General features: G+C 50.1%; 1 protein-coding gene across 1 annotated transcript; it reads right to left on the minus strand.

Annotated features, from left to right (window-relative positions):
• Positions 1-6,093: 6,093 nt before the first annotated feature.
• Positions 6,094-12,411, minus strand: LOC129044577 (spermatogenesis-associated protein 31A6-like). Its single transcript, XM_054502582.2, has 4 exons — positions 12,087-12,411; positions 10,831-10,960; positions 10,196-10,256; positions 6,094-9,957 (listed from the first exon to the last, which is right to left on the minus strand). Exons 1-4 carry the CDS (start codon positions 12,315-12,317, stop codon positions 6,240-6,242), a joined length of 4,140 nt encoding a protein of 1,379 aa, XP_054358557.1. The 5' UTR covers positions 12,318-12,411; the 3' UTR covers positions 6,094-6,239.
• Positions 12,412-12,888: the final 477 nt, after the last annotated feature.

A 12,888-nucleotide genomic window follows, 5' to 3' on the forward strand; every position in this document is an offset into this window, starting at 1 on the left:
CCATTATCTAATTATTGATATCCATTTCATCTGGGCACATATAAATGGTAAAAATATTTACAAGCTTTGAACTAGGTGAATCTAATTAAAAATAAAATATAGATGTTAATAGAGCCTGGAAATATTGTCAATATCTTTTTAATAGATTGAGCCCCGTTGATTATTTCTTCTGGGGTAAAGGCTTAAATTTATTCTGTGAAATTAGACATACAAATCATCTGAGGCAATGTATGGCAGATGAATATACAGTGATTGATGGCAATGTTGCTTTAATGCACACTGTTCATTGCAATTTTGCATAGATTACTGAACTATGAATTACTATTGAGGAACAGCACATTCAACATGTCATAGCAATCAACTATTTAGTATGGACATTTTCTATGTTTCTAGACTTTCTGGCCACTCTGAGCAAATTTAAATCAAATGACTGAAATATAATCACTTATTTTAACTCTGTTAAGTCAATTTGAAAAGTATATTTTTCTGTATGAATTTTTTTTTCTAATTGACTTTATTTTGTTCTGATAACTAAACTTACTTACTTAAGTTGTGCTATTGAAAAAACTATAGGCCAAGCGCGGTGGCCCATGCCTGTAATCCCAGCACTTTGGGAGGCCGAGGCGGGTGGATCACATGGTCAGGAGATCCAGACCAACCGGGCTAACACGGTGAAACCCTGTCTCTACTAAAAAAAAACAAAATACAAAAAAATTAGCCACGCATGGTGGCTGGCACCTGTAGTCCCAGCTATTCAGGAGACTGAGGCAGGAGAACGGCGTGAACCCAGGAGGCTGAGCTTGCAGTGAGCCAAGATCACGCCACTGCACTCCAGCCTGGGTGACAGAGCAAGACTCTGTCTCAAAAAAAAAACCAAAAAACAAAAAACCTGTATATATATGTATATGTATAATCTGATGATCCATGTCGATTCTATTATTTTACGATGCAGTGACATTATAAGGAAGTAGAAAAATTAAGTTAAAATTTTTTAACTATGATGAACACAGAAAGGGGATTTCTTGTTGAAACAAGTAGGCTAAAAGAGTCCTGGTGTCAGCTATGCCTCTCTTAGAGAAAAGACTGTGACCCTGTCATCCCGTTGGATAATCTAGTGATATGCTTTAACAGCTATTTTTAAAATAGATTTTACCAAGGCAAGGACAACAGTTTGCTTATGAGCAATGAGAAGTAAGTAGTCTTACCAGAGTGCACCCTTTGGAAAGTGCTGCGTATATAATTAGTCAGGCCATTCATAATTCATTTTTATTATACAAATGCTGATTAAATGTATACCTTCTTCCACTCAAATGTTAACGTGTCCCTTCCTCAATATATTTTATTAGGCTATGTGTATATCTCAAGCATAGATTAATTTGTTTTGTAAGATTTCAAAACATTCCTTTTTTAGCCCTCTAATGAATACAAAATGGATCCCTACTGCCTATCTTAGAGAATGCGCGTTTCATAGAACTATTTAAAAAATAAATCCTTTTAAATTGCCCATCTGCTTAAGCTATGTTTGTGGAACATTAGGACTATGTCATGTCTTAGAAACATGTGTCATACTACTATTTGAGGGCATTGCTGCATTTTAAGGAATAAAATAATATTAAGAAGTATAATTTTTCCAAGTGATACAATAAGAATATTGCTAGAGATATGACCTATTTGTGAAAAATCTTTGCATGATTATTAGCTTGCTAAAAATAAAATGAACTCTGCAAACATGATCCAAGCTGTTCTGTATGAAATTATATGCTAGTTGCACAGTCCCCTGGGAGACCAGTGTGAGTCCAGAGGCCTCTTTGCTGGTTTGTTTCATTTCTGGGGTTCATTTTCTAGAGGTTTTTATCGTATTTTCAAAGTATAGAAGTCAGGCATCTCAAATTCAAGTCTTGTCTCCCCTATACTTTAAAAAATATATGACATTGATATAATTTGGCTGGATAATAACAAACTGAACAAATAAGATATTTTCTTTCATTGAAAGTTGGTAATATTTTCTTCATTTAAAAATTTTTGGTTGGGCACAGTGGCTCATGCCTATAATCTCAGCATTTTGGGAGGCCGAGGCGGGTGGATCACCTGAGGTCAGGAGTTCGAGTCCAGCTGGCCAACATGGTGAAACCCTGTCTCTACTAAAAATACAAAAATTAGCCGGACATGGTAGTGCACGCCTATAATCCCAGCTACTCAGGAGGCTGAGGCAGGAGAATCTCTTGAATTCAGGAGGCGGAGATTGCAGTGAGCCAAGATTATCCCACTGGACTCCAGCCTGGGCAACAGAGCAAGACTCCATCTCAAAAAATAATTTTAAAAAAATGAATTTTCTAAATTGCGGGTCAGAATTCAAGCTAATGGAAACCTGTGGAAGAAATAATTTTGCAGGTCTGCCTGTGGAATCCATAATTCTTTTCAGAGGCAGCGATATTACCAAAAAAAAAAAAAAAAAAAAAAAAAGTGTGAAGATGTCCCTAAGCAGGAAACCACCTTCACTGCAATGCTGACAGTATCTGGGTGTCCCAGGGTTCCTGGGGAGTGCAACTGATATCCCGGCTGTGCTGCTACTGTGCTAAGTGGTTTTATATCCACTGAGAAGGACGTGTCAACAGGTGGCTGCTCAGGTCCCTAAAGAATGGATGGATGTGAGGTCTCTGTGAAGCCTCTGGGCCAGATCTCTGAGGAGTATCTGTGAGGGGCATCTCACCTACGGCGAGGATGCTGTGTGAGCGCTACATGGGAGGCCTCAGTGCCAGGCTCCCAGTGAGAACTCTAAGTGAGGTCTCTGTGGAGCCTCAGTGTGAGGTTTCTGCGTGCGTTCTGTGTGGAAAGTCTCTGAGAAATCCGAGTCAGTTTCTGTACGAGGCCTGTGAGGCCACATGTGGTTTCTGTGGGAGGACTCCATGGGGCAGCAAGAGGGCTCTATTGCCTCTTGTGAGGCCTCTGTATGAGGCCTTTGCAGAAGGTCTGTGTGGAAGGTATCTTCCAGAGGTCTCTGTGGGGTCTGTGTGGGAAGTCCCTGTGTGAAATCTCCGTGCTGAGGACCCTGTGTGAGGACCCTGTGAGAGCCCTACAAAATCTCTGTGTGGAATGTTTGAGGGAATTCTATGTGAGAGGTTTCCAGGCAATGAGTGTGGAGCAACCTGAGGCCTGTGTGTGAGGAATCTATACAAGGTCTCTGTGGAGAGTGGGAGATCTCCAGGCAAGGTCTCTGTGTGAGGAGGACTCTGAGAGAGGTCTCTGTGAGGCAGTGGGGGGTGCTGTGTGCCATTTCTGGGGCTGGAGGCCGGAGGTTGCAGTGAGCTGCATGAGTCTCTGCATGAGGTCCCTGTTTTATGACTCTGTGTGAAGTCTCTGAGGTCTTTGTGGGGTCTCTGTGTGAGATCTCTCTGTGAGAACCATGGAAGTTCTCTGACATTTGCGGGAGGTCTCTGTGGGACTGAGTGAAGTCTCTCAGCATGGTCTCTGTGGGGTTCTCTGTGTGAGGACTCTGGGAATCTCTGTGCTAGGTCTCTGTGGGGCACCATGAGGTCTCTGAGAGCTCCATGGGGTCTCTGTGGAGGCTGCAGTGTGTCTCTCTCTGTGGCAGTGAGAGGTTCCAGTGTGCTCACTCTGTATGAGATGTCCCTGTGAGGTTCCTGTGGGCGGTCTCTGTGGGTCTCTCCATTGCTGGCCTCGCTGCATGTCATGGGAGACTGAGCTGCAGAAGGGCTAAGGGCTTGTGGCTTCCTGTGTTCTTGCTGGTCTCTCAGCGTTGCCTGTGGCGCTTCTCCTGGCCCGAGCCGTGGGCTCCACGTCCAGCTCCTCCACATCCCAGAACTCGCCTCTTGGTTTCCTGAGGGAACCCAGCAGCAGCCAGGCATGGCCCATCCTCAGTGGTCAGGGTCTCAGGGGACCGGGGCTGCTCTCTGCTCCAGGTCCCAGCTCCTCCTGCTGATCCTGGCTCCGCTGTCACCGCTGGGCCCACCTTGGAGGCTGCTTCAGTTATCCGGGCCCCAGACAGGACCTGGCCCCAGGAGAAGCCACAGGCTGGGGACTGTGCCCACTGACCCCTACACCCCTGGTGCCGGCCAGTCCCACATGTTGGGGGCAGGGCCATTTCCATTGTCATCTAGATCAGTGGCACTGCCTGGCACTAGCCTCTCCACCATTGAAATGAGGGCCCCGGAACTGGGCCTCTTGCACGCCTGTATGTGGCACAAGGCAGAGAAAACTCCCTCTAGAGACCTGGCTCCTCCTGTCCCTGATTTGTGGAGACCTCCTTCTTTCCCATATGGACAGGGCCCAGAGAGGAGGAAAGCTGTGCTGAAAGCAGAGGGAGTCAGCAGGGACAGCAGGGACAGCAGGTATGCCCTACCCATACCCTGCCCTTTCTGGACAGGTCACCTCCAGCTCCCTTGTATGTTCAAATCCTGCCTGCCTGCCTCTTCCCCTGCTGGTCTCTGGGGCAAGCAAGGATGTCAGGAGCCAGGGGAGATTTGCTCTGTGACCCCAGCTCAGCTGCTGGGCCCTTGTAAGTCACCACCTCTCCCCAGGGAGCAGTCCTGAGGCTACGTGTATATTAAAGTACACCAGACTCCGACTCATGCCTGGGGTTCTCTAGTCCTTGCTTTTCCACCTATTGTCAACACATCCTTTAAAAAATTCAATAGGTAGGCCAGGCGCCATGGCTCATGGCTGTAATCCTAGCTCTTTGGGAAGCTGAGGCCGGTAGATCACCTGAGGCCAGGAGTTCGAGACCAGCCTGGCCAACATAGCAAAACCGCGTCTCTACTAAAAATATAAAAATTAGTCAGGCATGGTGGTGGGTGCCTATTCCCACTCGGGAGGCTGAGGCAGAAGAATGGCTTGAACCCGGGAACCGGAGTTTGCAGTGAGCCGAGATCACACTATTTCACTCCAGCCCGGGCAAAAGAGTGAAACTCTGTCTCAAAAAAAAAAAAAAAAAAAGTTCAATAGATTATTATGTGCAAGCTTATCACAGATGTTAAGAAATTCATCTTCCTTATTCACTTTGCCTTCTCACCAATATGGCCCTCTGTGTTGGGGGTAAATGTGGTTTTTCTAGGGGTCTGTGATCTGGGAGCTGGAGCAGAGACAGACCCTGGGGTGGGGCCAGGATGAGACACTAGGCCCCTCTAGGCCTGTCTAAGGGGTTGGAATGTCAGAGTCTCCTGGGTCATGGCACCACTTATGGCTCCCTCACACATACCACTTTGCCTCCTTTTCAGTTCTCTGTCTGCATCCCCTATAGCTCTACAGAGTCCCACCATCAGAAGCCTCTGCACACACAGGCATACCCTACTCCATTCACCCAGAACTACTTCTCTGAAGCTGAGAGACATGTAGGTGAGATAGACAAAGGCTGGTGACCCAGGAGCAGGGTCATTCACTCATCTGGGGCAGGGGAGTTCACGGCCCTCAGCAGCCTCCATGAAGGCCGCCCCCCTGACCCCCCAGCCCCCACCTACACATGCACAGAGCTGGAAGTTCTGTCCCCACCGCCACTCCAGAGTGTGAGAAAGGGAGAGGCAGTGGGATGGGGACTCTGTGCTTTGCATGTTGGCTGAGCTAAGAGGGCCCATCTCTATCCCAGCCTTTGTCAGAGAGAGAAGGGGCTTCCCAGGGGCAGACATTATCTATTCTCCACCAGAATACCCAGGGTCAAGACTTCTCCCACTTCTGAACTCAGGGCCCAGCACTTTCGCACCCAAACTTCCACTATTTTGAGACACATGAAGCTACTGGGCTGTGGCACTTCCTGGAGCCTGCATGGAGATGTGCAGTCCTGTGACATCTCTGCAAACCTTCTCCCTACAGCTGCATGAAGTTTGAGGTAGAGTAAGTAGTGGAAAGATGGATTGAACCTTATTTCAGAGTGGGACCTTCATAGGTTTTTCTCATCTTGTTTATAGAATTTCTTTTTGATTGTGTAAAGATGATATTATGGAAACGTAAGGTTCAGTGAAGGAACCCAGGAAGAAGGTGAGCTTACAGCACCACTGTCAACATCCCTCCATGTCCTGTCGCTTCTGGAAACCAAGCCCACACGAAGCACGGCACAAATAAAAGCCATCACCCTCTTATGAATAAAAAACCATATATATTGTGGAATATTAAATGTTCTGCATGTACTAACATGAGAGAAAATATTTTTTCTCTACATAGAGTGAATTTTTTCTTGGGGACTTGTTTTACTCCAGGGAAGGCTAAAAAAGAATTTGTGACTGACCAAATCAGATACCTTCCCAAAGAAGACAGTGCCTTGGACAGTGGTGATGGTGGCTAGAGGCACCGGATGTCTTCGGCCAGTGCTTAGGGGGACTGACTGGGGATACAGCTTTCTTGGGGTGCAAGAGTTGGGGATGTCGCAGGCCCCATTGCTCATTGTTGCACCGGACACTTTTCAGGAGCTGTTGATCTCTGATTTGCCTGCCTCTGTTTGGACAACCCTGGCTCTTGAGAGTGGCTTGTTGACTGCTGGCTGCATAGCTCAGTATTCTGCCGTGTTCTGAGTAGAAGAGGCGCCTGTGGTTGCAGGGAAACCCACAGACTGGGACTTGAAACTCCTGTTTGTGCTGATTTACCTTCGAGGCATGGCGCGCATGGCAAAGTGACATTTTCTCCTCCAGCATTTGTCCAACTGCTGTCATGAGACCCTGAGCTTCAGCACTGCTGCTGTACACACATGATCTGTTTTTTATTGTTTTTTGGCTCTCAGCAGTGACTGGTGCTGGCTTGCTTGTTTTCTTTGAAAAAATCCACTGAAAAAATTGCTTGATGTTTTCTCCAAAGTGGCTTTTTGATGGCAGCAGCTGGACGCCTTCATCCTGATGGGTGTCTTCTGTTTTCCTGACTGGGGTAAGTTGAGGAGTCCTCAATCCTTCAAGCCTTTCTTCATGTTTTTCTAAGTTGGGCTTCCTAGAGTTCTCACTCTTGTGAGTAGGGGGAAACATTGGCCTTTGGATCTTGCATGAGCCTTGACAGTTTTGCTTCCTGGGCTCCTTGTGCCCCAGGTTGCTCCTTCTGGCTGCCATGAGGTCACGTAGCTCCTGGGAAGCCTGCATGTTCCCAGTGGGCATGCTCTGGAGATGGGCCTGGGGCACTTGAGAAGCCAAATTCTCTGAAGCATAGGGCACAACAGATGCTTGCCCATCTGGAAGAAGCGCAACAGCGGCACAAACTTGAGGCTGGGTCTTTGACTTTGTGGCCTTTCCAGGCTCAAATTCACTAACAACCTCCTCCATAAGACACAGCTTTCTTGGATCTTGGGAGACAGACACTCCAGGGAGTAGAGAGCTTTTGCTGGTCCCTGGAGCCTCGAAACCATGCACATCCTCACTTGTGCCTTGGAGGTTTGCCAGCATACAGGTTTCCAAGGGGACTCTGCATTGTGGCACTGCCTCCCTTGTCTCTCCAGCCTTTGAAGATTGGGCTCCTAAGCTCCTGCTCTGCTGTGTGCTGCCTGTGAAGCTGTATGTGAGGGGCTTAGATGGCCTCCTGCCCTCCTGTCCAGCTGGAGGAGCCTTCAAGGGCCCCTGATCATTCCAAGATGGGATTCCTCGCGGGGCCCTCTGGAACTGCTTACACGCAGGTGAGAAGGCCAGAAGACTCTCTGGCATGTGAACAGATGCTTCAGTCAGCACCTGCTTTCTCAGACTTGCCATTGGTGGCTTTCTAAGGAATGTGGCCACCTCAACTTCTGAGCCAGCCCCAGATTCACAGGTGGCTGAGGAGGGACCGGCAAGCTGTGTAAGGGACAATGATGAAACCTTTTCCAGTTTAAAGCAGTGAATGGGCTTGAGGACCCTGAGGGGTAGACCCCACCTGTGTTTGGCCCAAAACTTCACAATATGGGCTCCCAGCACCTGCTGAGTACACGGCTCGAGGAAGGAAAGCACCTTGGCCGTGTTCACACAGGCTTTCCCACTTTTCGGGGCCGCTAGATTGCTGGTTTTCACGTGGGTGTCGGAAATGGGAAAAGCCTGGTCGACAGCAAGCCAGGATCGACGCACACTTACGGGGATCAAGCCCTCGTTGGTCTGGCCCAACTTCCTGCCCATGTGGGCTTTCAGGATGTTTTCTATATGAGTCTTCTCTGTGCATCTTAATAAGTCACTTCCCAAGTCACTCCTCAAGGGCTTCCTCAAGTTCCTTTCTGACTCCTCAGAAGTCACCCCCAGAACCTTCCCTGGGAAGCTTTCCATGCCCCTGGATAGATTTTGTGGGGTCTCACCCAGAACTTGCCCCAGATGTGGGCACAGGTCCCTCTCTAGCTGGAACTTCACCTTCTGTGCCTCCTTGCTGCTTTCACCTGTGGACCTGGAGGACTGCCAGGGCCTGGGTTTGCCCTTGGCCTGACTTGTCCCTGGTGATTCGTCTCGAAGGTGCATCAGATGCAGAGACTCTTGGATCCTTCCCAGGTTGCCCTCATGTTGGATGATCCACTTTTTTATGTGTTGCTCCAGTTGTCTTCGGAGTTCAGGACTGATTGGAAAGTTCTCAGGCAGAATGGATTTCAAGCTTTCCTGGGGAAGGTTAGGAGTGGAGACACTAAAGACGTCCTGAGATTTTTGGACCCTAGAGGGTAAAGCCAACCTATCTTCTAGTTGTTTCCTCAACAAAGGCCATTCAGGGTGCTGAGTTTCAGGTAGGGAGAGAGCTTGCACTTTATTCTGCAATGCAGGGCAAGCTATTCCAATGTTCCTAATCGGGGATGGAAAAGCAGGAGATAGGACTGGGAAAGAGGATGGAAGATGGGCCTGACCATCGGCCTGAGCCACAGGTGTGGGCTGGAATTGGGGTGTGGATGAAATAAAGGGTTGGGACTTGGGCCCCAGATGGGACAGGGGCTGGGCCTGGAAAAGCAGTGGGGACATTGTAGTCTGCCTTTGAATTGGGCAGACATTGGACATTTCATTGAACAAGAAAGGAGGAGACCGTAAAGTATAAGACATGTCAGTTACCCAGGCATTAGCCACCAGGGACTCGCTGTGCAGAGAGGGGAGGCCCCAGAAAAGCTGGCTATAATTCTTCTGAAAACTTTCCTGCAAGAGCCTAGGATCTGAGAGCTTCTGAGGTCCGGGCAGCTGTTTCGAGTTCTCTCCCATGTTCCAGAAGGGTTTTGGGGTTGTGGTGTCCTGCTCAGCATCCAATGATTTAACCAAATTCCCCAAAGAATTTAAGTGCTTTTCTGGGGTCATTTGGTTTGTAAATGATCCATCATTTTCTTTTTCTTCCCAAATGTTGACCTTGGCTGTTTCTGTGACTTGTATCCCCACGACATTCTGGCCATCAGAGCTGAGCAAAAATGGGTTACCAGCTTCCATCTGACAGGTCTCTGGTGGGTGGCGGGAAAGATGATCTTGCTGGACTGACGAGTTGAGGGCGCACCAGGTTCTGGTAGTCTCCTGCCACCAGGAGGAGGCAGAAACATGACTGTTTGAGCTGCCAAGGCCTGAGATGGCTGGGACAGAAGCCGCCAAATCCTCATGTGTAGACAAGCTTTGAGGGACGGTGCCCGGTGGAAGTGCCACTGAGTCACAGTGAGATGGAGTTATGAGTGTGGAGTCCCGCAGGGGAGGAGCAGTGAAGCCTTTTGGAGGAGGCGGAGAGCAGGCCAAAGGATCAGGGGTGTGTGGTGGGTGAGGGAAAATTGCAGGTGGCTCGGGTGAGGGGCGTTCTAGGGGAAGCGAAGGTTCTGGTGGCTGGGAGGCACTTAGGGAGGAGACTGAGGTGGTCATTGGGCCTGGTGATGGGGTGGAGGCCAGATCCTGAGGATGCTTGGCTCGAGGATCCGGGGAAGCTAACGGGGAGAGAATGGGAGCAGCATCTTCCATAGGCTCATGAGAGGACCGGGAGGCTCCATCAGGTGCTCTTTTGCCCACCTCACCTGGGGGGTCTGGACCGGAGAGCTGACCAAAGTCACCTTTGTGAAGGTGTGGCCCCAGGAGGCTGCAGGAGACAGGAAGCACGAGCTGCAGCCAGGAGCAGGTGGGGCCGGAGGGCAGAGTGGGCGCTCGGGCCACAGCCCCTCCACCACCCCACACCCTGACCGCCCAATTCTCCTGTTACCCCTTCCATCCTCTGTCCCCCTGGTCTCCCCATCCCAGGTCAGCTCCAGGCTGCCTATGGCCCTGGGGTGGCATCCCAGCCCTGGTAGGAAGGATGCAGGGAAGGGGAAGTGCCTCACCTCTGCAGTTGTGAAAGCAGGTCACAAGTCTCTTCCAGGCCTCTCGGGCACTCTCTACAAGCTGGAAATCAAGAGACTGGGTTAGGGCAGTGAGGGAGGGGCCTGGGATCTCACAGGAGGCTGAGTGGCTGTTTCTTTAGGGAAGACCATGGGGAATTAGACCCTGGAACCCACCCATCTGTGTCCAAAGCCACATGGCCCCGACAGTAATAGCAAGGCATGGAGGACAGGGCTTTTTCATTCACAAAGGGCTTCCACACACGGAGCCCCCCCTCCCACCCCCACAGTCCTCACAACTGCCCTGTGGGGAGAAAGGACTGGGGTGGTCTCAAAGAGGAATCAGCCTTAGCAGAGTTGAACAGCTACTCCCAGGGAGCGGGAGGCCCCCTCACCCCCCTCCGCATCCAGGCAGGCATTGGTCTCCCCAGGACACACACACTGCCCCCTGCTGGGTAACGCCCAGTCCCTGGCCCACCATGGCTTCATTCCGGCATGGAATCTGAGAAGGACCCGGGGTTCTGATTTCCTTCCTAGGAACCCCCACCTCAGGCTTCTTCAACTGACTTCTTCAGAGTCAGTTCCCTCTGGGACAGATGAGATCAAATTCACTCTAGTGTGCTCTGGCAGAGCCTTACCTCTCAGACTGTGGTTTTTCATCCTGCCTCTGGGCCTCCCCCTCCGCCCTACTGGACAATAGGAGACACGATGACGTGGGGAGACAAGATGACGTGGAGAGACAAGATGACGTGGAAAGACAAGATGACACTGGGAGACAAGAAAGGGCGAGAAGCTAGGACCGGCTCTCCCTCTCCGCCCCAGCCCAGCCGCAGCACGCTGCACTCAGGAACCGCATAGCTCTCTCTGTCTTGCTCAGGGAGCTCTGTGTGCTTCCTCCCACTCATGTTTAAATGGATGATAAACTGCTTTTCTTCTTAGAAAAACAGCAAGAGGGGGCCGGGCGCGGTGGCTCACACCTATAATCCAAGCACTTTGGGAGGTCAAGGTGGTTGATACCTGAGGTCAGGAGTTTGAGACCAGCCTGGCCATGGTGAAACCCCGTCTCTACTAAAAATACAAAAATTAGGCGGGCATGGTGGTGGGCGCCTGTAATCCCCAGCTATTCAGGACGCTAAGACAGGAGAATCGCTTGAATTCGGGAAGCAGAGGTTGCAATGAGCCGATATCGCTCCATTTCACTCCAACCTGCGCCACAGAGCGAGACTCCATCTCAAAAAATAAAATAAAATAAAATAAATGAAGTAAAAATAACACACACACACACACACACACACACACACACACACACAGAGAGAGAGAGAGAGAGAGAGGGATTTTCAATATGAGGTCCACCACGGACGCCTTCAGTCCCTGTTCCTCCGCTCCAGGAACACCCAGGCTCAGGCCCGCAGGCACTGCTGAGCTGTCAGGTAGGATTCTGCTTCCCAGGAGACCAGAGGAGACACCAGGCCCTGGTGGGAGGCCCTTGGGGGCCCAGCACAGGCCCCAGATCACCCCACACAGAGGAGGATGGGCCCTGAGCCACCTGCCCCAGAAAGGGGCTGATGAGCCATGGCTCAGGGCCTGGTCTCGGACAGAGACCTCCCTACTCAGCTCATGACTGGTACTGGTGCTGAGTCCACTGGTTTGATTTTGCCTTGATGCCTCCTGTGCTCCCCGACAGATGGACTGAGAGCTTGGGATGGAAATCCCAGTACACTATCTACCCCTACCAACCCCTGGCTGCCCTGCCTCTCCCTGGAAGGATGATGTTCTGGTCTCTTCTGAGACTTCCCATCATAGAAGGCTCTCCACTGGATTTGGAAAAGTGGAACCAATAATAAAAAGAAAGGAGAGAGTCAAGCTCTGTGGGTCCGGCCTGAGGGCTCCTTACCTTTCTCTTCCCAGGCGATGGTGAGGGTGGGTCGTCACAACGGACGTAAGAGAAGTAGGGGAGTAACAGGAAGAAGAACCCCAGGGCAAACACCAAGGTGAGGAAGATATCCAGCACCCATGGTGTGGAGCTGGGGGCGTTTAGCGATGAGGCGCTAAGTAATCTTAAAGGAAAGGGAAGATTCTCCATGTGAATAGGCGCGTTGCTTTCAAGCAACTGAGCTCTGGGCATCCGGGTGGAGACTAGGGACTGGGGCCCAGGCCTGCGTCACAGAGCTGGGGCCTTGACATCACAAAGGGCTCCCTTGTTGGGGAGAGGCAGTGGGAGGGGAGGGGCAGAGGGAGGGGGAGGCACAGAGGGAGCCGGAGGCCCAGCAGGAGGGGGAGGGGAGGAGGAGGGAGGGGGCAGGGGGAGGGGTAGACTGAAGCACAGCCCCTCCCCACCCCCCAAGCTGGGGATCCCTCCACCATCCCACCTTCCAGATCCCTCCTTCCCACTAAGTTTTGTCAGTGGTAGCCAATTTTCTATTCTTTCTTCCTGGAACATAGATATTACCTGGTTCCTTTTATCTTTTGGAGACGGTGGCTTGAGGTTACCTATTTTATAGCCCTTGAAAATCTGAAGTTCTGAAATTTTGGCTATGTACCAGGGATTTTTATTCTCAGAATCTCATTCATCCTCAACTCCAGCTTTCCCACACAATGTTTTTGTCTTGTATCAATCCAGGGACAAAATGTAAATTTCTTTTACTCTTATTTAGTTTTGCAAATTTTGAATAGTAAGTTTTAAAAAATTATTTCTA

Source organism: Pongo pygmaeus, chromosome 13, assembly GCF_028885625.2.
Source record: "Pongo pygmaeus isolate AG05252 chromosome 13, NHGRI_mPonPyg2-v2.0_pri, whole genome shotgun sequence".
Classification (NCBI taxonomy): domain Eukaryota; kingdom Metazoa; phylum Chordata; class Mammalia; order Primates; family Hominidae; genus Pongo; species Pongo pygmaeus.

Coding starts and splice junctions, on each gene's coding strand:
- LOC129044577 (XM_054502582.2), bottom strand. CDS start 12,317: ATGCCCAGAGCTCAGTTGCTTGAAAGCAACGCGCCTATTCACATGGAG. Junction 10,961..12,086: donor CATCGCCTGGGAAGAGAAAG/GTAAGGAGCCCT, acceptor CTTGTCTCCCAG/TGTCATCTTGTCTTTCCACG. Junction 9,958..10,195: donor CTGCTTTCACAACTGCAGAG/GTGAGGCACTTC, acceptor TGTCTCCTGCAG/CCTCCTGGGGCCACACCTTC.